Consider the following 24,125-nt stretch of genomic DNA (forward strand, 5'->3'; position numbering starts at 1 on the left):
TGGCCATAAGGGACCAGAGTGTACAAACAAACCAAAGAATACTTTAAATATTCAAAATAATACAAGTATAAAAATGAATAGTACAGAAGGAAAAGTAAATGTTACAGAAGACATAAGAGAAGCTAGAGCTCCATACAAGAAGATAAAGATCAATGATGTTGAAGTGACAGCCTTAATCGATACTGGAAGTGACGTTAATTTGATCAAAATATCTGAGGTTGAGAACATTCTAAGAGACAAGTCAAGCTATACTAGAGATTTCACAATTAATTTAACTGGAATTGCTGGAAAAGAACTACGTACTGAAGGAGTTTTGAATGCCATACTTACAATTGATGATTACTACGCTGACATTAAATTTCATGTAGTCAAAGATGATGCTATACCTGTCAAAGTTATATTAGGAAATCCTATCCTGAAGGACTTTGAAGTGAATTTTACAACAGATGGCATTTTTCTTGAGAAGATTTTACAATTAACTATATCGGCTGAAGAGAGTGTTACTGATCTTAAAGATTGTGAAAACAAAGAAATTGAAAATAAGTTAACAAAGTTGATAGAAGAATATAAACCTAAGGAACCAAAGAAAGAAACAAATATTGAAATGAAAATAGTACTTACCGACGAAGACCCGATTCACCAGAGTCCACGGCGACTATCACCGCTGGAAATGAAAGTAGTTGACGAACAAATAAAAGAGTGGTTAGATCAAAATATTATACGACCAAGCAAATCAGATTACTCAAGTCCTATTGTACTAGCGAAAAAGAAGAATGGGACCTACCGACTTTGTATAGACTACAGAAGATTAAATAAGAAAATTATAAGAGATCGATTCCCATTGCCGCTTATCGAAGATCAGATAGACAGACTGAAGGGTGCAAAAGTTTTTACGACATTAGACTTAAAGAATGGATTTCTACACGTGAACGTTCACCGCGACAGTATAAAGTACACCGCCTTTGTAACGCCTCGAGGGCAATACGAGTTTATAAAAATGCCGTTTGGGTTGTGTACGGCACCATCGGTGTTCCAAAGATACGTCAATTACATTTTTCAAGACCTCATTTCGGATGGCACCGTTCTAGCATATTTGGATGATCTAGCAATACCAAGTAAAACACAAGATGAAGGGCTGGATAAATTATTAACAGTTTTTAAGAGAGCTGAAGAATACGGATTAATGTTTAACTGGAGCAAATGTTTATTCATGAGGAGAGAAATAGAGTACTTAGGCTACATCATTCAGGATAACGAAGTAAGACCTTCAAAAGAAAAGATTGCAGCAGTTTCGAAATTTAAGACACCTGACAATTTAAAGTCCCTACAGTCATTTCTAGGACTGTCCGGGTACTTTAGAAAATTTATTAAGAATTACTCGATAATTGCAAGGCCACTCACCGATCTACTGAAGAAAAACGCTGAATTTTATTTTAGTGATGAGTGTGAGAAGGCTTTTAATGAGTTAAAAAACATACTGTGCAGTTCGCCCGTTCTACGTATCTATGATCCTGATTTGGTAACGGAGTTACATACAGACGCGAGCGTAGAAGGCTATGGAGCTGTTTTATTACAAAAGAGCCCAAAAGACAATCAAATGCATCCGATCTATTACATGAGCAAAAAGACGACATCTATCGAAAGAAACTATCATAGTTATTACCTGGAGATATTAGCAATTGCTGAAGCTGTTAAGAAATTCCGCGTATATCTTTTAGGAATTCGATTTAAAATTATCACAGATTGCTCTGCTCTGACTAAGACGTTACAAAAGAAAGATCTACCTCCGCGTGTTGCGCGCTGGGCCCTACTTCTCGAAGAGTACAATTACGACATAGAGCATAGGCCTGGAACAAGACTTAAACATGCTGACGCGTTAAGCAGAAACCCGATTTGTATGATATTAACGGAAACAGCAGCCCGACTTAAGAAAGCACAAGACGATGATCCGCATACTAACCTTTTAAAGAAAATGTTAGAAAAAGGACCCTATCAAGATTATCTTATAGAAAGAGGAATACTTTGTAAGGAAAAAGATGGTACGAGACTTATTGTAGTTCCAAAGAAAATGCAATATGAAATCATAAGAAAGAAACACGATCATGGACATTTTGGGATAATTAAAACGGAAGAACTTGTGAATAGAGAATACTACATAGAGAACCTGAAAGAAAAGATTAGAAAGATTATAGATAATTGTGTGGAATGTATTCTTATTTCGCATAAGAAAGGAAAGAAAGAGGGATACTTACATCCGTTGGATAAAGGAGATGTTCCGCTGGCGACATTTCATATTGATCACCTCGGTCCACTGACATCAACCCATAAAAATTATAAGCACATCCTAACTGTCGTGGATGGATTTACTAAATTCACCTGGATCTACCCTACGAAAACTTTGTCCACAGAAGAGACGTTAGATAAGTTAAGAATCCAACAACAAACATTCGGCTCACCACAAAAGATTATTTCAGATCGTAACGCCGCATTTACATCGACAAATTTTCAGGAATACTGTAAAGAGGAAGGTATCACTCATTACACTATTACTACTGGACAGCCACGAGGAAATGGCCAAGTCGAGAGAATCCACCAAGTAATCATAAGCGTCTTAAGTAAACTTAGTGCTGATGATCCGACGAAGTGGTATAGACGAATTTCAGGAGTACAACGCTGTTTGAATAGCACGTACCAGAGAAGTATTGGTATGACACCTTTTGAACTTCTTTTTGGGACAAAGTTGAAAGACAAAAATGAAGATATTATGAAGCTGATAGAAGAAGAGGAAATACAAAATTACAGTGCGAAACGAAATGAACTAAGAACTAAAGCTAAAGAATCTATCAAGAAGATACAAGAGGAGAATGTCAAAAGCTACAATATAAAAAGGAGAAAGGCTATAAATTACGAAGTAGGTGACTTGGTTGCTATCAAGCGAACTCAATTCACCCAGGGAAGTAAGCTGTATCCAAAATTTCTGGGGCCTTACGAAGTAGTGGCTAAGAAGCACCATGACCGGTACGCTGTAAGAAAAGTCGGCGACGGTGAAGGTCCTATTAATACTACCAGCTCGGCTGACCTAATGAAGCCTTGGGTCGTGAATGAAGATAGTTCATCTGGGTCAGATGAATGACCAGGATGGCCGTGTGGGGAGTGTTATTTTTATTACCTTTTTTTCAGTTTGTTTTTTTTAATATTTATTTTGTGCCTGTTGCAATGGCAACATTCTATTAGATTCACAAAGAGATAGTAGTTTAAGGTTAGAGGGGGTAGTTCAAAAATGGAATAGTTTGAGAAAGACGTGTACGAAGTGATTGTGAAGTAAAATAAAGAATTTCGCTATATTCATCCCACTTTTACTTATGAACGATCCTACAACTATATATATATATATATATAACTAGTCAGGTCATAAGTATTGTCTCACAGTAAAAACTTTTCTTTTAGAATGCTGGCCACAAAAAAGTTTATTGAATTCGAATTTCGAATTGTTCATGAAAATAAAAATGTATACTTTTAGAATTTTACTCATTTTTAAATATGGAGTGGACGCTTAAAGAAGACCGTGTTGGAGTTATTGCGTTGCATCGTTGCGGTTACGCGCCAATTCAAATTTTTAACATACTGAAAAATTTGAATATAACCAAAAGATTCGTTTATCGTACCATTAAACGATACAATGAAGACTCTAGTGTAGATGACAGGTCAAGAAGTGGTCGCCCTGGGTCTGTTAGGACTCCAGCAGTGATAAAAGCTGTAAAGGCGTGAATTCAAAGAAATCCCAAACGTAAGCAGAAACTGTTGGCCCTTCAGATGGGGTTAAGCAGAACCACGGTGAAAAGGGTGTTAAATGAAGACTTAGGGCTTCGGGCATATCGAAGAAAAACAGGACATCGTTTGAATGCTCGTCTAATGGACCTGAGACTGAAGAGATGCCGCGCTTTGTTGAAGCTTTACGCGGGAAAAAAATATCGGGTAATTCTTTTTTCGGATGAAAAAAATTTTACCGTAGAAGAGAGCTACAACAAACAAAATGATAAGGTGTGCGCACACAGTAGTGAAGAAGCGAGCAACCGTATTCCGCGTGTCCAACGAGGTCATTTTCCATCCTCGCTCATGGTATGGTTGGGAGTTTCTTATTGGGGCTTAACAGAGGTACATTTTTGTGAGAAAGGTGTAAAAACGAATGCAGTTGTGTATCAAAATACAGTCCTGACGAACCTCTGGAACCTGTTTCTCATACCATTTGCAATAACAGGCACTGGGTATTCCAACAAGATTCGGCGCCAGCTCATAGAGCGAAGAGCACACAAGACTGGCTGGCGGCGCGTGAAATCGACTTCATCCGGCACGAAGACTGGCCCTCCTCCAGTCCAGATTTGAATCCGTTAGATTACAAGATATGGCAACACTTGGAGGAAAAGGCGTGCTCAAAGCCTCATCCCAATTTGGAGTCACTCAAGACATCCTTGATTAAGGCAGCCGCCGATATTGCCTGTATTCAAAATCACGGAGGTCATTTTAAATAAACTTTAGTGTCATAAGAATTTATGTTTTGTTAAGTTAATTTTGGTATATGAATGGTTACATAATGAATAAACTTGTTTCAATTATTTTACATTAAACATGTGACAGAATTTATGACCTGACTAGGTATATATATTGTTTGTTTTATTGCATAGATGGGTGGACGAGCTCACGGCCCACCTGATGTTAAGTGGTTACCGAAACCCAGATACATCTTCAACTTTTTTTTGTTTGTTTTATTGCATAGATGGGTGGACGAACTCACGGCCCACCTGATGTTAAGTGGTTACCGAAGCCCAGATACATCTACAACGCAAATGCGCCACCCACCTTAAATTTCAAATATTATTAATTAAATATTCACTATTAATTAACAACATAAAATATTTCGAGTATACACAGACTATAAGGTGTATTCAATATTATTGGTGTATGATACGTAGATCCTGTTGTCACGCGCTGGAGTTCGGGAAAAATAAAAATTTCCACCAAAGTACAAAATAAAACTGTACTAGCACTTAGAACATTTCCAAACACTTTAAAATTCTCAATTCGCTTCTTCCGCTTCGCTTCAGATGATCCGTTCGCTGTTTCGCTTCGAGAAGTTCTGATTACTAACTGACTGCATGCCATCTCTGCAACGCTTTTATAGTCGATACGACATCCCTAGGATTATCGAGAATATTCCACACAAGTCAAGTATTGTGTGTTTCCGCTATCTGAAAATAGATGGCTTTGTACTTCTCGAGCGTTCTAGATGTTACTAGATTCTTCGATATTCGTTCGGCTATTCGGCAATAGATGGCGTTGCTTTTACCGCCGTAACAATATGTTTACAATTTGTTTATGTGACTTTAAATGAAAGTGATTTTGAATTAAAAAACAAGTCATGGACGATACATTGATTTGTGTTATTTGCAACAAAAGTAGTGGCAAAATAATATTATTTTCCGACGAGATATTGAGTTTCGCTCAGTTTCCAGTGAGTTTTGCTCAGTCCATATATGGCTATTCCACACCTAACGAGTTCATTTTCGGTTAATATAAATTTACCCAAGTGCAAGAATGCACGCACATTCCAGTTTCCTATTTTTATTATGTTTTTGAGCTTTGACATGTGTTTTCCAGTAACATTATTTCCATGCAACGCCTGGTCGCCTACATTGAGATGACCCGTAACCCGTTTTACACTGTTTGCTCCGGAAAAAGCCGGTTGCCAAGCGGCTCACTCGGCTCACATTTTTTCGCATTCTTCCTATTCATGACTTTCTTGGAAATATAGTGCAGTGGTTTCCCGTGGCCTTCGCTAACCTTTTAAGGAGGATTTAAGCCACCAAGGTCGTTGTAGCCTCATCCAACCGAGGTCAGATTGATCTCAGTGGGGCGTATGGTTATATTGCTCGGTCGCCAGAGCTTCGTCCATTATCTAGCTGTGAGCACCACGGTGATTGCACCGCCACAGACAGTTTTTAACACATACTTCACGGCAGAAAGGCGACAACGAGGTGTACCTGATGTCAGCTCTTTGAAAGCCAAATACATACACTGATGACATACAGACTTCGCACGAGTTAAATTGTCTTTACTGTGAAAAGCAACCCGATCGGCGGTATATCGCATTCCGACTCGGTAGGTTGGTTTTGATCCAGGGCGGTATCCTGGAACCGCCTTTCAATTTCTGACCAGGTTCTTGACTCAGGTGGAGATTCGACGAATCGAGTAAGAGCGTGCTAGGGAAGTCGTTTGTTGAGTAGAGCCCTAAAAATATTCTTGGGCCAGCAGCCCGATCCCAACATCTGTGGACTGTCAAGACCCATATACCACGCGGAATGCGCTGTAAGTCAAATTCAAATTCAAAATCATTTATTTCAACTTAGATGTCAGTATGACACACTTGTTGAATGTCAAAATACAAATAACAATGTTAGCTCTACCACCTCTAGTACCTCGTCTGTTGAATATAGCTAAGACTAATTGTGTGTGTATCGTAATAAATATTGTGTAAACAAAATAGTGACGAAACTTAGTCTTAACCCGTTGTTTTGCACCCGGTACTTCACACACAGAATGCAGGGTTTGCCTGATTCCTTCAATTCTGTGATAAAAATCGTTACAGATTAAACTGAATCTAAAATCTTTGTAATTTAAAAGCCAATATCTAAGATTCTACGTACCGTTTTTCCATAAGAAATGTGCAACGTCACCAAAATATTTATCATCGCTATGGCTACTGCGTTTAGTAGGATCACGAAGAGCTAGAACAATCGAGTGGATCATGAACAGTCACTGAGCAAATACAAAGTTCAGATTTATATTAACGTAATCAAAAGATCAGCAAATTAAAACTACTAAAACAGAGCTATAAATATTTACCGGGACATCCAAACTTTTCTTGATTTCTTCCAAATTATCAATCAACGACTTGTATATGAGAGTACCTTTGTAAACATCAAATTTCTCGTTCAGAGATATTCTCAGCGCCTTCAGTCGACAATAAACCGAATGAAATATTGTAAAGTGTATCACGAGATACAGATCCAATGAGTAACAAGGTGTGTGGTAGAGCAACTCGAGGCGAAGTCCATCGAGCAGTTTTCTGTAGTAGGCGGTAGCACAGAACACGTAGATAATCAGTCTCAGCACGCTCACCACGACCGTGTACAGCGCGAGCTTCACTTCGATGCTGGGACCGGCACTCTTCTTCAACTCCTGGTCGACACTGTACAAGTACTCGAACAGGCTCTTGCAGCTCAGAGCAGATCTACTCAGCATGAAGCACACCACTACCGCTAAGTTTTCACTGGCAGTCAAACAGCACCAGATAACTTCCAGAAGCGGGGAATAACGTGCAATATACATGCTGTATGAAGCGACGCTTAATCTCAGTAATAAGACTGAAGCTTGTATGACCCGCAAGAAGTTGAGGCCGCGGCCGGTGTAGAAACCGAAGTTGAAGCCAGTAAGAATGTAAATCACGAAGAAGTATATCTTTATGAATCTGGAACATGTTTTGATTTCTCCCTTATCTGACTGGTTGACCAGCGAGATGACTTTTGTCGATCGCCTCATGGTGACTGCCTCGTAAACACAACTATGTCGTCAGTATTTGGCGTTTAATATTGCACTAATATTAACGATTCTCACAGAAACTTGTATTTTTTTATTTCAATTCCGAACCGTATTATCATTGCTGTACACATTTCGCGTTTCATGATAATTGCAACTAAATTATGGGTTTAGTTCAATCATTAGTGTTGGTAAAGAATAATACAAACTCAAGTAAAACTATGATTGCAGCGGTCAGAGTAAATATTAGACATTCGATTTTAATTACCAAACATTATTTTCTAATTTTTTTTTCATATTTAATTATGTTCAAACTAGAGTACAGACACAATAATAACATAGTATATTGGACATAATCGGGGACTATACAATATATTCCCAAGGATATAGAAATTACCTAGTTCAGCCATAAGTTCGGTTAGAAATGAAGAAGCATTTTTTTAATGAACTAATGTAATATTATTACAATTTATACCTACATATTTATGAAAGACTCAGCAAAAAATAATAATCTTCTATTCGAAATGGCCATCTTTGGCTTTTATACAGGCCTTTAATCTGTTTGGCCTTTTTTTTTTTTCCTACCTAAGCTGATAGCCCTAGCGGCTAAGTCAGCGTAACCCTAACTTTAGTAGGTGAGCTCACGGGGCTCAAACCTGACGTTGTTGCTAACACGAACCCTAGCAAGAGCCGTGCTTCGCAGAATCTACCACCGGATCGGAAACGCGACCCACTGAGAAGATCCGGCGAGAAACTCAGTGGGCTGTGTCTGAGAGTTAGTTTACTACCTTACTTTACGAGAACGGTGACCGGTGCTTGAAGTACCTAAAAGCACCGTTAGTGGATCGGGAGGATCCGAGATGACGTGTTTTGGGCGACGTCGACTGCTTTCCATTCTGTCCGCAGGATCGGGAATGATTGTTTGGCCATGAATCTATGGATGTACGCAGTGTTTCCGAGGCAAATTTCGCCACGGCTTGCTCCAAAGATTTTTTAAGAGACTCAATGTCGCCGTGTCGTTCAGATCCTCCTTTTTCACAAAAATGTAGTTTTTTTACGTTTAAGACACGCCCCACCAAACCATCACTGACGCAGAATGATGACCACGTTGTACCTTTCCGACCACTTGAGCAGCTTCTTTAAAACTGTGAGCGTACACTTTATCATTTTGCTTATTCACTACAATTTCTTCAATCGTTCAGGCGTTTTGATCGATCCACTCTCTTTAATTGTATAGATTGTTTTAGAGCATGTCCTGTATATCGACGATAAGCACCGAGCTTCAGGTCTTGTTTTATAATACGCGACAGAGTCCTAGCGGGAATCTTCATTCCTTGCGATAACATTTTTTGCTTCCTAATGGGTTTTCGACGAATTCTGACTTGAACAGCATTAACAGTCTTTGTAGTTCTAACAGCACGCGGCCGCTCTAATCTTTTCTGATCTTCGACAGACGAAGTGTTACTGTATCTGTTGATAGTACGATATACGAGCATACGGCTGATACCAAGCTTTTGAAGTGTCTGGAATATGACCGACGGCTCCATACCTACTTTGTGCAAGGCGATCACTGCAATCCTATTTTCTTTAACACCCCATGCCATATTGTAATATGATAATGAACACGAAAAAATATGTGAAATGGTGCAAAATTGAAAGAAGTTTTTAAAATAATATACCTACGTGTTCCAAATTCAAAATAATTAAAAAGTTGAAAAAAAAAGAAAAGTTTTTATGTAACAATACTTATGGCCAGACTAGTTATACAACATAATTAATTATAACATTTGTACCTTAGCCAATATACTCTTTGGAAAAAAGTGATAATATACTTATTATTACCTTAGTAGGCAGACGACATACCCTGCACCTGGTGATCAATGGATACCGTCATACATGGACGTCACCAATGCCAGGAGCACAGTCAAGTCAACAGCAAATGGGACGGAACACTGACCTGAAAAGCTGCTAGCTGACCTAAAAAAACTCTAACGGCTTTCCGACCGTAGCATTCATTGTGTGCGGACGCGCTTTTCAGCCGCCCGATCGCCAGACCGCTTGTTCGCGGTACATCTGGCCTTCACGTTCTTCCAAGCTTCTCGGAAGTTTTTACCTGCATTGAAGCGCGACACCTACATTTAACTGCGATGCATCGCCATCTGGGACCAAATAGCGCCGCGAAAAGCGAGACAAAATACCGCCTTCACAGTTCCTAGAATTCGTTCTACAACTTAGTAGTCCTATTGTGATCAGTCGGTTTACGCTGTTATTTACAACTGCCGTTTTCATGGCAACCCCCTTTGTTTGATATCCGCCCACTGTATCATTATACAGTTCAAACAAGGTTCCCCACTCTAGCCGCTGTCATTTCCACGGCGAACGGACCTTCGTTAATCTAAACGCCGAGGGAGTCCTTCATTGGGGCCTCGCCGCAAGCTGAGCGCGCGAAAGTCCTGGGGCAGCCCTCTCCGGGCATCACGTCAAGGATGGATTCGTCGACCATTGATCAAGTTCTTGCGTGAACGTCCCCCTGCGCTAATTCTAGACTTTCTCGATTACAAGCGCGCTGCTACCGGGGCTTCGCCCCACACGCCCCTTCACCTCACGGGGTTTTACCCGTCAGTCGCGCCCACTGCCCGCGACACCTCCGGGAGATCTGCACCTGCGCCCACATCTCCACTTACCACCGCGCCGTCGTCACGCGATTCGTCCATTCCAACTTCCGCTGCGTCCTCCATCGCTGACTCCGAATCGGACTCCGAGATGAAGGTAGAGGAGTCGCCCACTACCGCGTCGTCTGACGATTTAACGACTGTCGTACGGGGTAAATAATGTGCATGCGCGTCCCGTGATCCCTCCAAACTCTCTAAATCCGCGAACGTTTCACACGTTAAAATCCTCGAGTTGGACTCGGCCCGCTGCGCTACCCCGTCGCCGCGACCGCAAATCGCTCCTAAAAACCTAGCTCTTCCCCCGCTGATCCTTCAAGAAAACCCAGCGTTTGATTGCGTCTTCCACGCCCTCCTCACGCTCAGAATTAATTATACCAGCGCGTGAAACCTTGGTAACGGGATTCGTATTAAAGTCCCCACCCCCCACGACCACCGCGCGCTTGCAGCTTACCTCCGAAAGGAGCATATAGGATATCACAGCTATACGCTTCAAGAAGATCGCGAGCACCGTGTCGTCATCCGCGGTGTCCCCAAAGAGTTTGACGTGGAACTCATTAAGACCGATATAAAGGAACAATCGTGTCCGGTAGCCGCTGTGTACCGCATGCACAGCGGCCAGGGAAAGTTCCTACACAAATATGTGGAACTCAATCGTGAACATTTGTTAAGTACGTATTTCATCAGAAATATTGGTACTTGACTGCGAGATTCGAACACCATTGCCGGCCGGCCCGCACTCTGTGTACCAAGGATGGGCACCGCTTGTGTATGGTCGCATGAGCCACTACGAACATGCCCGAGGCGCTACAGAATCGGGGCAGCCCCAACAAAGCCCTAAAAGTGTTATTAAATTGGACGCGGACGGCGCTGCACGCACGTTGCGTATAGTCAGCCCACAGAGCACAGGCGTACAGAGAACACCCGTCTGAACTCCGCGCAAACCTGCGAGCCCACATACTCGCCCGCACCGACAACGCTCTCCGCTCCCGCCCAATATCCTTAATATCGCTAAGGTCGGCAGTTACTATATGTCCCAGATATTTATTTATAAACGCTATCTAGGGGAGTACCATTCAACAACACTGGTGGTTTACTCTGAAGACATTCAGCACTACCACCTTTAAATACTATAAGCTGGCTTTTGCTAGTATTGTATCTCAGACCGTGACCACCGGCATATCTTCACAGACACGTACAAGCTCTCAGAGTCTAGTGTTGCCTCGTTTCAAGAACACAAATTAGAAATAAATTGCACAATGCTATACCTAATCAAATGAAAACCCTTACAATGCTAGACATCAAGCTACTAGAAGAATTGAAACTTTAATTAAAATGCCAAATATTAGAATACTGGAAATAGCTAAATATTAGAATACAATAATTGAGTTGCGCCAAATAATTTCAGATTCGAAATAGAATTAGATGAGCATTGAAAAACCATGTTACAAACATAAAGTAAGATAGAGAAACAAAAGATAAAAAGACAAAACCAACTGAGGTACAATTTTATTTTATTTTATATCCTATAAAATGAACATGACATCATATTCTAACCTTTATAAAGCATCCGAACGGACAGCTGAGGCAGACCTTGACAAGCCTGGCGAAAACCGGTATTATTTTGGTAAATGGTTGCTTATTGCATTTTTTATGTAAAATTCAATTATGTCGTAACATACTCGTTTCTGAGAATCAATCATTTAGTTCACTCGCACATCACGGTTATATGTATAGTGAACACTTTAAAGGACACATAAAATTTGTGACCGGCGATTTCATGACTTAAGTGGTATTAGGTGGCTACCAGAATCCATAGACAAGATAACTTTAATGCCACAACCCAGCGTAGCGTAGTAACGAGGTAGTCTCAACTATGGTAGTACTATATGGGCGCGACTGGTCCACGGGGCTGTTGAGAACATAACGCGTTACTGTTATGCCACAGAAACTGACGCAAGGATGGTACCTACTTGTAGAAGCTCACCAGCAATATGTGTAAGTTGCATCGCGCATGGGCGAAGCGTCAGCGGTCTCGCTTGCCTCTCGCAAACTGCACTCATCCCAAAACATCCTTCAGACGTAATTAATGTGTCGTATCGTAACGTAGCTATCAATAACGCATCGCACAATCTGTCATCGGTCGGCGCGCGCACGACATGTCTCGTGTCACGCTCGTGTCTTGTGTGCTGCTCCTCCTCGCTCTCGGGACTTCCGCGGCCGACATAGAAGGTAAACTAACCTTTCCTTATTAAAAAAAGAACGTAACATATTCAGAGATTTAACCTTTAGTGACAAAGAAATTAACGACACAACATGCTTTCCTTCAAGTTAAATTTGAAATTAGGTAGGCCTAAAAGAATATGAAATGGTTATTAGTATTATCCATGAGCATGGATGACCTCTCGCCACAAGATGGGCTGAAACTTCATCTGCCGGCGGTCGTCGTCGTGGATAAGGCTTCCGGTGTCGTATCTGCGACGCAACGGTGTTCGGACCCCGCCGGCATGTACCAATTTCTCTAAAGAAATACGTACTTAACAAATGTTCACGATTAACTTCGACGGTGAAGGAATAACGTCGTGTAATAAAAATCAAAACCCACAAAATTTTAATTTGCGTAATTACGGGTTTTAGGACCTCTTGTGAGTCCGCACGGGTAGGTACCACCGCCCTGCCTATTTCTGCCGTGAAACAGTAATGCGTTTCGGTTTGAAGGGTGGAGCAGCCATTGTAATGTAAAACTGAGACCTCCAGATTACATATGTCTCAAGGGGAGTCAAATCTAATCAAATCAATTCAAAATTTTTTTATTCAACATACATGAAAGTATATACTTGTTGAACGTCAAAAAGAACTATCGCTAGCCTCCGTCCTGAGAAGAACTGGCAAGAAACTCAGCGGGCATGTCTTATTTTTTTTTTAAATATTAGTTTTTTTGTAATATTACATTTTTTTAAATATTCATTTTACAAGAGGTATCTATACTAATAGGAAGAGGAAAGATTTGTTTGTTTGTTTGTTTCGAATAGGCTCCGAAACTACTGGACCGATTTGAAAAATTCTTTTTCCATTAGAAGCCGACATTGTCCCTGATGAACATAGGCTACTTTTTTTTAATTTTTTTTTATTTAATTTTTTTGGTTTCATGTGTGTTTTAATGTTTCCGAAGCGAAGCGAGGGCGGGTCGCTAGTTATATATAACGTAACAATTATTGCAATATTGAAATGCCCGGAGCGAGCAACTCATTCCCACTTTGTGCAATCTTCTAGATAATCATTGACTTTATAGTAAGCTTTATTGCACAGATGTTCTTTAATAGTTTTCTTAAACCTATGTATATGTAGGTTCTGAACATCTTGTGGGATTTTGTTGTACAGGCGCACAGACAAACACCCGAATGAGTTTCGTATCTTATGTAACCTACTCATCAGCACATCAAGCTTGTATTTGTTCCTAGTATGTTTATTAGGTAAGTCACACTGTTTAGGAAACTCCTCAATATGTTTACAAACATACATCAAATTTTCAAAAATGTACTGGGATGGCATAGTGAGAACTTTAATTTCTTTAAATTTTTCACTCAGGGATTCCCTTGAGTGCATGTTATAAATAGCACGTATAGCTCTTTTCTGCAGAATAAATATTATTTCTACATCGGCCGCATTGCCCCATACCAAAATGCCATAGGACATGACACTGTGGAAGTAACTAAAGTAAACTAAACGAGCCGTGTCCGCATTTGCTAACATTCTAATTTTTTTTACTGCGTATGCTACAGAGCTGAGCTTACTCGCCAATTTATGAATATGAGGTCCCCACTGCAGTTTGGAGTCCACTGTTATACCAAAAAATACGGTTGACTCAACAAGCTCCAAAGATTCCTCAGAAACAATTACATAACTATCTTCTTGTCTCACATTTAAAGATGATTTAATACATTTTAAAGTAAATTTAATACATTTAGTTTTCTTACTATTCAATAATAGGTTATTGATACGGAACCAATGAACCACACACGAAATAGCATCATTCACTTCGTCATAGACTTGCAATTGTCGTTTAATTTTAAATAACAAAGATGTATCATCTGCGAATAATACGACCTCGTGTCGGGACTCAATAAAACTAGGTAAATCGTTTATCTATAACTAGTCAGGTCATAAGTATTGTCACACAGTAAAAACTTTTCTTTTACAATGCTTGCCACAAAAAAGTTTATTGAATTCGAATTTCGAATTGTTCATGAAAATAAAAATGTATACTTTTAGAGTTTTACTCATTTTTAAATATGGAGTGGACGCTTAAAGAAGACCGTGTTGCAGTTATTGCGTTGCATCGTTGCGGCTACGCGCCAATTCAAATTTTTAACATACTGAAAAATTTAAATATAACCAAAAGATTCGTTTATCGTACCATCAAACGATACAATGAAGACTCTAGTGTAAATGACAGGTCAAGAAGTGGTCGCCCTCGGTCTGTTAGGACTCCAGCAGTGATAAAAGCTGTGAAGGCGCGAATTCAAAGAAATCCCAAACGTAAGCAGAAACTGTTGGCCCTTCAGATGGGGTTAAGCAGAACCACGGTGAAAAGGGTGTTAAATGAAGACTTAGGGCTTCGGGCATATCGAAGAAAAACAGGACATCGTTTGAATGCTCGTCTAATGGACCTGAGACTGAAGAGATGCCGCGCTTTGTTGAAGCGGTACGCGGGAAAAAAATATCGGGAAATTCTTTTTTCGGATGAAAAAATTTTTACCCTAGAAGAGAGCTACAACAAACAAAATGATAAGGTGTACGCACACAGTAGTGAAGAAGCGAGCAACCGTATTCCGCGTGTCCAACGAGGTCATTTTCCATCCTCGCTCATGGTATGGTTGGGAGTTTCTTATTGGGGCTTAACAGAGGTACATTTTTGTGAGAAAGGTGTAAAAACGAATGCAGTTGTGTATCAAAATACAGTCCTGACGAACCTTGTGGAACCTGTTTCTCATACCATGTTCAATAACAGGCACTGGGTATTCCAACAAGATTCAGCGCCAGCTCATAGAGCGAAGAGCACACAAGACTGGCTGGCGGCGCGTGAAATCGACTTCATCCGGCACGAAGACTGGCCCTCCTCCAGTCCAGATTTGAATCCGTTAGATTACAAGATATGGCAACACTTGGAGGAAAAGGCGTGCTCAAAGCCTCATCCCAATTTGGAGTCACTCAAGACATCCTTGATTAAGGCAGCCGCCGATATTGACATGGACCTCGTTCGTGCTGCGATAGACGACTGGCCGCGCAGATTGAAAGCCTGTATTCAAAATCACGGAGGTCATTTTGAATAAACTTTAGTGTCATAAGAATCTATGTTTTGTTAAGTTAATTTTGGTATATGAATGGTTACATAATGAATAAACTTGTTTCAATTATTTTACATTAAACATGTGACAGAATTTATGACCTGACTAGGTATATATAAAAATGAGTTGCTGTTCGTTAGTCTCGCTAAAACTCGAAAATGGCTGGACCGATTTGGCTAATTTCAGTATTGAATTATTTGTGGAAGTCCAGAGAAGGTTTAAAAGGTAATTAAATATGAAAATGCTCGGAATTAAATAAAAATAACAATTTCGTTTTCCCTTTGATGTGTCCCCTGTCAGACGGATCCCTTTTGTTTGTTTTAAGTTTATTTTATACAAAAGTTTAGTATATTATTTATCGATTGAGGCAATACGAAGTCTCCCGGTCTCTGCTAGTAAGAAATAAAAAAGGACCCAAGATGAAACCCTGAGATACACCCACTTTCAACACGGTGCCTGAAGATCTATTACCTTTTACATCTATTGCTTGTATCCTTCCCGATAAATAGGAAGTAATAAGTTCCAATGCACCATCTCTAATATGGTATTAGTGATGTAGTTTCCTCACCAATGTTTCATGTTCAACACAGTCAAATGCTTTGTATAAGTCACAGAAAATTCCAAGAAAATCATGTGACTCCTCCCAAGATGGCGGCAATTACGTTGTTGATGTTTATGAGCTCCGGTAATCATTTAACATGCGGTGGACCATGAGTTCTTCCACCCATCAAAACAAAAAAAATAAGTTAAAAAAAAAGTTTTTTTCGTTACATTAAAATTAAATAAGCGTTACTGTATTAAGACAATTCAAGTTACTTTTTTTGGGGCCGTTGGCCGAACCCCCTGCGAGGTCCCCGCACCTAGGGGGTGCGCGGCGCATGTGGGACTGGGCGGTCCGTAGATGTTGGGAACGGAACACGGAACCAAGGGATGGAATGTAGGGCCCAACCCATTAAACGACTCCCCTGCACTCTTTCACCCGACGTGCGATCTTCGCCCGGAGTCAGAGTCCGGTCAGGGTAGGAGGTGTCCCGCCGTCAACATCGCGACGCCACCCCGAGGATGCCAGACTGATGGGTCGTCGAGGCGATCGTTGACAACTAACCAACAGCGACATCGGTCTCAGCGGTAGTTCCGGTGTACGCCCCACTACAATCCATCCGAATGACTACATGGAGTCTTTCGATAAAAATATTGACAAGGCTATTGTAGATAACCCATGCCATTGCACTTCGATCATAAGAGATTTTAATGCATGTATAGGGCAACCACTTTGTGACGAAAAATATATTGGCATATTTGGTCTTAATTAGCGTATCGTCAGAAAAGAGACCTTGATTAACTTTCTCGAGTGTTTGAAAATGTACGCAATAAATTACATAATAAAAAAAAATAAAAAAATAAAAATACATTTTGTCATAAACGGAAAGAGAGATAGTGAACTTGGGCAAGTTCAATGGAAAACACTTGTTTATATGACAATATATTATATGAATGAAATTTTTGAACTTTAAGAAACGCAGACATTCTGTGCTATGCGGATAACACAGCGATTATATTATTATAAGGTGAGACAAAGTTGCTTCGCATTTTTTAGGAAAATTCACAACATTTTTTAAAATAGTTGATTTACATTTAACTAAAGTATGTAGGTATCATTTTGTTCGATAACTTTTTGCCATCATGTAGGTAGGGACATGATCCCATTGCTGTAGAAATTTTGGGGCTTTTGATCAAAATACCGCGACAATTGGTTTTGGCAGTCCTCTCGTGATGTTAGCCTGACACTGCCTAAAGAATTCTGAAGAGACCGAAACAGGTGGTGTTCCGTGCTGGATGTCTTATTGTTCTCTTCAATGAAACGATTTGGCTCGTATTTACAGGTCTATTAAAAGATAAAACTGAAGAACAAATAATCATGAAGTGCAATATGAGTATTGTAGATAATGTAATCGTTAAAGATGTATATGCGTTCGCGATCGCTCGATGAAGTGAAGCTCGGTGGTGGACGAGAATAAAAACTTGTTTGGAGGGGGATTTAGAGATCCTTAACATCCTCCGGGGCCTTGGAAGCATTTGCTTCCAATGAAGAATCTTCTGCAGTATCCAATAGAGGACAAAGAGATCGAAGCCCACGTCGATAAACGCCACTCGAAGTTTTGATTTCGGCTACTCGCACGATATTGTCCTTTTCTGGAAATATGTTGATGACTCGACCCGTCCGCCATTGCATCGGTGGAATATTCTCGTCCTTCAGTAGAACCAAGTCGCCATTCTGGATTGATCTTGCTGGTACGCGCCATTTGTGACTTTGCTGCTTCGATCAACAATAGTAACTGTTGATCGAAGCTTTGCTGTAATTCGTTCAAGTACTCTAGCTGCCATCGATTCCAAAAATGTTGACGAATTTGCTCCAAGTGTTGGTATCGGCTCAATCTAGAGGTGCTAAGATGCATGTAGTTAGGTGATGGCAACGACGTTAAAGGTCTTCCAATGAGGAAGTGTCCGGGAGTCAGAAGAGCAAGGTCATCAAGAGAGGAAGATAAGGAACATAAAGGCCTGCTATTGAGTATGGCCTCGATTTGATTAAACAAAGTAGCTAATTCTTCAAATGTGCAGTGAGTGTTATCGAGAATTCTTTTCAAATGAAATTGATTTGACTGACGCCTCTCATAGACCCCCAAAGTGTGGTGCATATCCCGGTTGAAATTTAAAATCAATTCCTTCACTAGAAAGGAATCCACCGACGCCATCAGCATGAGAGTTCACAAATTCTGTAATCTCTTTGGATGCAGATACGAATTTTCTGCCATTATCGCAGAAAATCTCCTTCGGCTTACCTTGTTGAGAGATAAAACGACGCAACGATAATATGAATGCCTCTTTGGTGAAGTCGCTTACGGCTTCTAAATGCAAACATTTGTATCTGAAGCAGACAAAAATGCACATATTTATAACATTTCGTTATCTTACACCCTCTACCCTTCCTATCAGTTATTAAGAAAGGTCCACAAAAATCGATATCAGCACTTATACAGGGGAAATCAGGATTAACGCGTTGACTGGGTAATGCACCCATCATAGGTGCACGCATCTTAGCACTTGCCCGCCTGCATACAATGCATTGTCTCACAGTAGCACGTGAGACAATGCATTGTATGCAGGCGGCGACAAGGCGTTGTATCTCTGCCCACTATGGGCCAGACGAACTCTCGGACAGTGGACAGTAGTAACTGTGGGCTAGCGTGCAGAAGACGTAAATGTTCTTGCTGGAACAATAGTTTTGTCAATTTATGCTTCGCATGCAGTAGCATAGGATGACGTTTGTCGTAAATCTGACAAGAATAGTTTAAACGACACCTACACATAATATACCCTTATCATCAATAAGCGGGCTTAAAGAAATTAAAGGATTGTTCGAACTCAGCACGCCTTTATTATCGATTGTGGCTAATTCAGCACTAAAACTATCCTTCTGAGCTAATCTCACTAAAGTTTCAAATGAATTGATGAGCTCATCAGGCTGCAATATTCCATTCTTTTTATTGGGTTTGTCTCTGCAATTTAAAACGAATCTTAGAATATATGCACAAGCTCTTTGCAATATGCGCAAATTAGAATACCTATCAAAATGTATTAATGTCTGTATCATGTTTTAGATGTTTTCACTAAATTACTTTTTTTTATTTTTTTTTATTTGCCCTTGTAGGCAGCCGAGCATACGGCCCACCTGATGGTGAGTGGTTACCGTCACCCATGGACTTCAGCAATGCCAGGGGCAGAGCCAAGCCGCTGCCTACCGCTTAATACCCTCCACAAGCCTCGTTTGAAGAAGGACATGTCATAGCGCTCGGGAAAGACCGTGGAGGGGAGCACAATCCATAGCCGGATGGTACGTGGCAAAAAAGACCTCTGGAAACGCACTAGGGATGACCGCAGTGGCTCCAGGTAGTATGGATGAACTCTATTCCGGTAGCGGGCGGTGCGATGGTAAAAACGAGATGCCGGTATCATCTCGAATAATTCCTCAGAGCACTCCCCATGGAACATACGGTACAAAATACAGAGGGAACCGAAGTCCCTCCGCAGACCCAGAGGTTCCAACCGATCCGTGAGAATGGGATTATCGACAATCCGAACGGCCCTCCTCTGTATGGAGTCAAATGGAAGAAGCTGGTATTTGGGAGCCCCGGCCCAGAGATGAGAGCAGTACTCCACGCGAGGCCGTACTTGTGCTTTGTAAAGCAAAAGCCTTTGTCCAGGCGTGAAGTACCGCTTCGCTCTGTTGAGGACTCCCAGCATTTTAGACGCCAACTTGGCTTTGCCTTCCAAATGACTCCGAAACTGGACATCGCAGGGATACTCCTTGGAATTGTGGCGCCAAAGGGGTGTGGTGACAAAGGGGTCCTTCTTCGCAGTGAACGCGCAAACTTGTGTCTTTAACGGGTTGAATTATGACATATTCCAAATAAAAAGTCTGATCGTTTAATAGAACTCGTAACTACTTGTGGTCTTAAGCAAGCTAATATGATTTTAAACACAAATAAGCGTATTCTTGATCTTGTGCTTTCTAATTTGGAGACTGTTACTGTTAATGAAACAACCGAATTAAGTCTACTAGACAGATATCACCCCTCAATATTGATAAATATTCCTCAGTATAGCTTATCTAAATCTCTAAAACAAAATCCCCGCAAAAGATTAAATTTCTTCAAGTGCGACTTAAATAAAGTTAAGTATGAATTAAATTTAACAGACTGGTCTGAAATTCTAAATCACGATGATGTTAATGTATGTTGTGAAATCTTTTACAGTACATTGTTTGGCATAATCAATAAATATACCCCGGTTACTAATGTTAAACACCATAGATATCCAATCTGGTATAACAAGTCTTTAATCAAGTGCAATGAAGAGAAATTAATTTCGATAAAGTCAATCATCGTATTCTACTTCATAAACTAGTCTCGTACGGCATACACGGTAACTTATTTCGTTGGATCTCTTCTTGCCTCAACAAGAGAAGTCAGTTGGTGGCCTTGAAGGGCTTTCTCTCGTCACCTGTCACAGTAACATCGGGCGTACCGCAGGGCTCTAATCTCGGACCCTTGCTTTTTAATATATTTGTAAACGACTTAACTGAATATTTAGTTTGTAATCATTTATTATATGCGGATGACTTAAAATATTTCACAATATTTCAAGTCCAGCTGACTGCTCCCTTTTGCAGCAAGACTTAGATACATTAGTTAAATGGTGTAATTCTAATCATATGTTTTTAAATAGTAGCAAATGTTTTGTTATTTCATTTACAAATAAACGAAATAGAATCATTAATAATTACTTTTTGAACAATAGTGTCTTAAATAGGTCCGTTGTCGCTAAAGATTTAGGTATTATCTTTGATGAGAAACTTTCATTCCGTTCACATTATCAATATATAACTTCTAAAGCTAATCAACTTTTAGGTTTCGTTCTCAGATCAAGCAAAGACTTCAAGAATCCTCATTCGGTATTATACTTATTTTTTTCACTTGTGAGAAGTCTCTTGGAATATGCTACACCAATATGGTCTCCGTATTATAAAGTTCATATAGATGATATTGAAAGAGTGCAGAAAAAATGTCTTAGGATATTAGCTTACCGTTTGAAACCAGGTCGAAATAATTTTAATTATGAATATAGACTAACCCAATTCAAAATTGAATCTTTATCTCTTCGTCGTAAATACTTTGACTTAGTCTATTTGTACAAAATCATACATTATATAATAAATTCAAGTGATTTAATTTCGCAAATATCTTTTAATACCAGATATACTGCGCGTAGATCACATTGCACTAATCTTTTTGCACTTGAAGTTCACAAAAATAACATCTCATACTTTAATCCCATTGTTAGAATGGCACGACATTATAATGAGTTGGCAAGTGACAACACTGATCTTGATATATTTGAGAGTATTTTTTATAAATATTGTAAATTAGTTAAACATATTCTCAAATAATTAATATTGTCCAGTTAATAATACATTAGATCTAATTTAATCAGATAGTAACTTACATATGTGTGTGAGTGTGTGTGCGTGCGGCTGTGTGTGTGTTAGTGTGAGCGTATGTGAGTATGTATACATCGTATTTAGGCATCTGTTCAGTTGTAAAAATTTTTCTGTATGCACCTGTTTTGAATTGCAATCCAGATTGTTATGTTAAACATTTAAACTTATAATTTCTTTGGTTGTAATTTGTTTTGTGCATCAATAAAAAGAAAAAAAAAAAAAAAAAAAAAGAATTGAACCAAGTTCAATTCACCCCATTTGGAGACTTGCCCCAGAGAGTTCTCCACTTCAGACACAAGTTTTGATCGTCTCTCTTGCACCATGCTCCGAGAGAGACTCTGATGGCCGATATATCGCGCATCCCCCGTGCTGTCATCCGCATAGCAATGCATGCCATCAATAGACAGCATGTCATTGATATACAGGATGAAAAGCGTGGGGAGAGCACCGAACCTTGTGGAACACCAGCGTTAATGGTCATCGTATCAGAACAGTCACCGTCTACAACGACCGTGATGCTCCGCCCATCCAAAAAGCTAGCGATCCACTTGCAGAGACCCTCGGGGATTCCGTAAGATGGTAGCTTCGACAGAAGTGCCCTATGCCAGACCCTGTCGAAGGCCTTCGCGATATCAAGGCTCACAGCAAGAGCCTCGCCCTTGCTCTCCAAGGCTTCAGCCCACCTGTGAGTAAGGTATACAAGAAGATCGCCAGCTGAGCGACCGTGACGGAAACCGTACTGTCGATCACTGATCAGCTGGCGATCTTCAAGATACTTCAGGAGTTGTATATTTATAATTCGCTCCATCACCTTGGAAAGCAAGGAAGTTATCGTGATAGGCCTATAGCTCGATGGGTCCGACCGGTCACCCTTCTTGGGGATAGGGTGGACGTGGGCGGTCTTCCATGAAGACGGAACCCTGTTAGTGCAATCAGAGAGGCGATACAAACGCGTTAGCGCAGGCGTCAGCTCAGGGGCACACGTTTTTAGAACCACTGCAGGGATGCCGTCTGGCCCACTCGACTTATAGACGTCCAGGAGTCGGGAGTTCCCGCCTGACTGCACACTGTGTAAAGCAGATCTCCGGCAGGGAACTATCACACCGAGGGATGTTCGGTGGTGTGGCACCCCCGTCGTCCACAGTCGAGTTCGAGGCGAAGAGTTTGACCAGAAGGTCAGCCTTCTCTTTCGCACTATGGGCCAGATTGTCATCGGACTTGCGTAGTGGTGGGAGACTAGACCTGCAGAAGTTACCTTCTGCAGCCTTAGCGAGCGACCGGAAAGCTCGGCTCCCGGCGGGATAGCTCTTCAGTCGCTCGCCAATTCTGGCAACGTGCTCCGACTTCGCCTTGGCAATAGCCCTCTTATAGGACCTAGAAGCGGCGTTAAATTTCCGCCTTTCCTCAGAAGTATTAGGATCCTGGCGTCTACTGGCATCATTCCATGCCGCGTATGTGTACATATTAACTGTAATTTCGATTTTAAATTCTCTGTAATAATGGACGACTGGCTGCCGCTGTCTAGAAGTGCATGAGCCGTGACATGATGTCTTGTGTTTGGATTGTATATTTCGACCATCGCCGTTGAAAGAAGTACATTTGATTTGGAACCCACCGACATACTGACAGCGCTATTGCACGGAGCCTGCCCACCCTCAGACCCCGCTTCGGTTGCCGAACTTTGTGCTTGAACGTTGGATATATTTGCAGCCTGAGAATTATCCCTATGTAGTAGGGTGTTGTGAAATATTTTGCAAATGTAACAAGGGCTTAACCTACATTGTTGTACTGAATGCCCCTTGCGTAGGCAGTTAAAACATAGTCTTAACCTCACCACCTCGGCGGTCCTGTCAGCGATTGATTTGGCCAAGAAGGTCGCATAATCATATAAGCGATGATCACCACCGCACAGGACGCATACGGAAGTCGACGAGGAGGAGGATTGGCCAGCTGAAATCACAAATGATCTTGTTTGAGGCCGTTGACCTTTGCTCAAATCGAAGGAGTTCAGCGGACGTTTATTAATTGAAGCACGCTCTGTCCTATTCAATTGTATTGATTCCAAAATATCGGCTCGAGCTTTCAGGAAACAAAAAAAAACTTTAAGAGAAGGTGATCTCGGCAGCTGCGGGAAATAGTTTCCGCGCTTTTCCCGCCGGCAGCGGGGAGGGGACTTCGAGCCCCCCCAGATGGACGCCACGTGGGGCACGCCTCCGCGTCGCCCCAGCGTTCCCGCTGCCGAGGAGCCCCCTCCCCCTATCACGGGGGCGGAGATCCATGCGGCCGTGTCCAGAATGAGAGCGAAGGACGCGGCCCCCGGCCCTGACGGCGTTCACGGCCGGGTCTGGAGCTTGGCCTTCGAGGCCCTAGGGGACCGGCTCGGGGGGCTTTTCGAAGCGTGCCTCGAGTCGGGACGGTTCCCGTCGAAATGGAAGACGGGCAGACTGGTCCTTCTGC

General features: G+C 41.2%; 1 protein-coding gene across 1 annotated transcript in view; it reads left to right on the forward strand.

Annotated features, from left to right (window-relative positions):
• The first annotated feature begins 12,332 nt into the window (after positions 1–12,332).
• Positions 12,333–24,125, forward strand: part of LOC114251767 (venom protease-like) — a 36,753-nt gene continuing 24,960 nt past the window's right edge. The window contains exon 1 of the mRNA XM_089731710.1: positions 12,333–12,494. Coding sequence (XP_089587836.1) covers positions 12,422–12,494 — 73 coding nt within the window. The 5' untranslated portion in view covers positions 12,333–12,421. The remainder of the gene's footprint in view (positions 12,495–24,125) is intronic.

This window comes from Bombyx mandarina, chromosome 12 (genome assembly GCF_030267445.1).
Source record: "Bombyx mandarina strain Sakado chromosome 12, ASM3026744v2".
Classification (NCBI taxonomy): Eukaryota; Metazoa; Arthropoda; class Insecta; order Lepidoptera; family Bombycidae; genus Bombyx; species Bombyx mandarina.